The 3,651-nt window shown below is 58.2% G+C and overlaps 1 protein-coding gene across 1 annotated transcript; it reads left to right on the top strand.

Moving 5' to 3' along the window:
- Positions 1–1,869: 1,869 nt before the first annotated feature.
- LOC100959631 (cationic amino acid transporter 4-like) lies at positions 1,870–3,645 on the top strand (the record flags this gene model as incomplete). Its single annotated transcript, XM_003803300.1, has 2 exons — positions 1,870–2,851; positions 3,258–3,645. Coding segments are annotated over exons 1-2 (1,370 nt in total), but the record flags the coding sequence as incomplete, so codon positions are not given.
- Positions 3,646–3,651: the final 6 nt, after the last annotated feature.

Here is a 3,651-nt window from a genome sequence, read left to right as displayed (position 1 = left end):
AGCCGTCATTGTTGTTTGGTGGCCCAGGCTGGATTCCAACCCACCACCTTAGGTGTATGTGGCTGGCGCCTTAGCCACTTGAGCCACAGGTGCTGAGCCTATATTGTTATTCTTTTGCTGTGACCAAGTTAACACCCTATCACAGGATGTTCAGTATTAATGAAAAAGAGCAGAAAGACCCTTCAGCCCCAGGAATAAAAGAGTCCCCATGGGGGTGTGTGTGTGAAGGGGGTCACCTGATGATCACATGGCAGGATGTGGACGCTGCCTGTGGTGTGAGGACTGGCATGGGGGACACAGCACATGGTGGCTGTCACGGATAACCACAAATGGGAAGTTGCTATTGGGGTCCCCCAGGAGTCTCTGGGCCTACAGGGGATGCTGCCATGGGAGTCTTAGAGGGTCTAGGGCAGTGTTTTTCAACCAATTTTATATTGTGAAACACTTGAACCTATAGCTAAAACTTCCATGCACACTTAAATTATGTTGACCAAAAAAGAATATACTTACTGTGCTTTGGAACGTCTTTTGAAAATAATTTAATTAATGATCTTTAATAATTTTCACACAGACACCAGGTTGAAAATCACTGCTCTAGAGCACCTCCCTGGAGGGTGCAGGTTGTCCCCAGAAGGCTGCTCGCTTACTTGCAGAACAAGGGAGCTGAAGGCTCAGAGCAGCCAGTGTGAGTTCCCTCAGTTCAAAAAACACTGTCAAAGGCTGCTCAGTCCCGCCAACGTGTAGATGGCTTACCGCCACCCAGTTGGGAGAAGACTCAGGGATTGCCCAGGGCCACTCATCTCACTGTGCCTGAAGCCACAGCCCTCATGTCACCCTGTGTTGGGGGGCCTGGATGGTGCCCCACACGAGATCTACTGCAATAGAAAGAGGGTTGGCTCTGTACCCCTAGATCTCCATACACCTCAACTTCACCCCGGTGACCCGACCTAGTCACTAACTGGTGTCTTGAGCTTCCTCATCTGTGAATGGGTCACAGTGATAGGACTTCCCTAGAGCTCCGTGAGCTTCGGTTGTAACATCCTGGGTGGTGGGGGCTCTCTGGGAGTGTGCGGGCGGGTGGTGCCTCCAGCCAGTCCGCGAGCCTGGGGGTGGGGGCGGGCCGTGCGCGCAGGCGGCGCTGGCGGGCGGGGCGGGCACAGCGCTCAGATCAGAGGCTGCAGGTGGGTCGCAGCCCGTCCCAAAGAGACGATCTCCAGCAGGTGACTGGGGCCGAAGGAGCGACGGAGCTGGCTCCTGCAGTGGCGGAGTGTGGGGCACAGCGAGGTGCGCGGGGTCGGGGCTCCAGGGCCCAGGGCACCCCTTCATTCCAGCCCCCTGACCCGATGCGCCTGTTTGGCGGTGGTGGGGATAGGAGTGGGAGACAGCCAGCGTCTAACACCAGGTGGCCAGCACACACACACCCTGCCCCGCCCTCTACCCCACCTCCCTGACACCACCACCCCCCACCCCGACCTGTTCCGGGTCCTACCAGCCTGGCCCAACTTCAGGAAACTTCCGGTTTCACGTGGTTCTTGGATCCTAGACCACTGAGCCATACCCAGCTGCTCCCTAGGGCTGCCTCCTCCCCACCCTCAGGACCGCTCAGGCAACCCCGTGGGGCTCCTCTCGGACACCTTTGCTCCCTGGGAGGCAGAGAGGACTTCCAGACATCCCTGACCCCCATCTGATCCCTACCCTCCAGCAGGCCCACGGTATGGGTGCCCAGGTCCCTAGGGTGGGGACAGAGAACTGGTGGTCCAGTCCAGGAGAAATTGAGGGCTGCCCAGGATGCTGCTGGGCAGCCTGTCATCCCCCTCTGGCCCCAGCAGGTACGTGTAGCTGGCTTGGGGCTCCTCTCAGCTGCCTGCCATGGTCCGCGGGCTGCCCGGTGCTGCCAGCCTGGCACGCTTCTTCCAGAAACTGAACAGGCTGAAGCCGCTGGAGGAGTCCAGCATGGAGACGTCGCTGCGGCGCTGCCTGTCCACGCTGGACCTGACCCTAATGGGTGTTGGTAGCATGGTGGGATCAGGCCTCTACGTGATCACAGGAATCGTGGGCAAGGATGTTGCTGGCCCTGCCATGATCTTGTCCTATAGTGTGGCCGCTGTGGCCTCCCTCCTGGCAGCCCTTTGCTATGCAGAATTTGGGGCACGTGTGCCCCGCACAGGCTCTGCCTACCAGTACACCTACAGGACCATGGGTGAGCTGTGGGCCTTCCTCATCGGCTGGAATGTTATCCTCGAATCTCTCATTGGTGCCGCTGTTGAGGCCCGAGCCTGGAGTAGCTACCTGGATTCCCTCTTCAGCCACAGAATCAGCAACTTCACGGTGACCCACCTGGGATCCTGGCAGGTGCCCCTGATGGGCCACTACCCAGACTTCCTGGCTGCCGGAATCCTCCTTCTGGCCTCTGTCTTTGTCTCCTGTGGAGTTCGGTTCTCCTCCTGGCTCAACCACACCTTTGTAGTCATCAACCTGGTCATCATTCTCTTCATCGTCATCCTGGGCTTCATCCTGGCTCAGCCCCACAACTGGAGTGTAGAGGAGGGGGGCTTTGCACCCTTTGGCTTCTCTGGAGTCGTGGCTGGTACTGCCACCGGCTTCTATGCCTTTGTGGGCTTTGACATCATCACTGACTCCAGTGAGGAGGCCCGGAACCCGAGGCGGGCTGTGCCCATGGCCATTGCCACCGCAATTGGCCTGGTGGCAGTCGCCTACGTTCTCGTCTCCACCGTGCTGACCCTCATGGTGCCCTGGCATAGCCTGGAGCCTGACTCTGCACTCACCGATGCCTTCCACCGGCGGGGCTACAGCTGGGCTGGCTCCATTGTGGCCGCAGGCTCCTTGTGTGGTAAGGGCCCTTCCTGGGAAGGGTGGCAAGGAACAGAACCTTCCAGGGAACGCATTATCATCTGTGCCTTGATTTTCCCAGTTACACAATGGGCCCAGGGAAGTGCTAATTATTAGAAACTCTCTACCCAGGCTTATTGGGAGGGACTTCCCCAAAAACTGTACATAGAATGCTAGTTTTGGTCATGGGTTTCCTGAGGAGAGGGATCCAGCTCTCATCAGATTCTCCGAAGGGCCTGAGACCTAAACTGGAGTGTCTCTTTCCTGGGGCAAGGATCTGACAATACAGTACCCCACACACTGATGCCCACTCAGAGAGCCCACACAAACTCACAAGGAGCGACCCATGCTCTGGCCACAGGAGAGGTGTGTCCACCATGCTGACTGCGTGCTACCCTCTTCTACAGCCATGATCACTGTCCTGCTCAGCAATATCTTCTCTCTGCCCTGCATTATCTACGCCATGGCAGTCGACAGGCTCCTCTTCCCAATGTTTGCCTACGTGCACCCCCGGACACGGGTGCCTGTGGTAGCTACCATGGTGTTCGGGATCCTCACGGCCCTCCTGGCACTGCTGATGGATCTCGAAGCGCTGGTCCAGTTCCTGTCTATTGGCACACTACTCGCCTACAACTTTGTGGCCGCCAGCATCATTGTGCTACGCTTCGGGAAGGCTCCTGCACCCAGCTGCCCAGGCCCGGCCAGCTCTGGCCCCCTGTCCAAGGAGCACAGCTCCGTCTCAGACCACATGCAGCTGGTGGGTGCAGAGCAGGCATCAGCCCCCGAGCCTGGACAGCTGCG

This window comes from Otolemur garnettii, unplaced genomic scaffold (assembly GCF_000181295.1).
Source record: "Otolemur garnettii isolate 467f Iridium unplaced genomic scaffold, OtoGar3 scaffold00292, whole genome shotgun sequence".
In the NCBI taxonomy this organism is placed as follows: Eukaryota; Metazoa; Chordata; class Mammalia; order Primates; family Galagidae; genus Otolemur; species Otolemur garnettii.
Note: the sequence above shows the minus strand (reverse complement) of the source record. Positions and strands in the feature narration are given on the sequence as shown.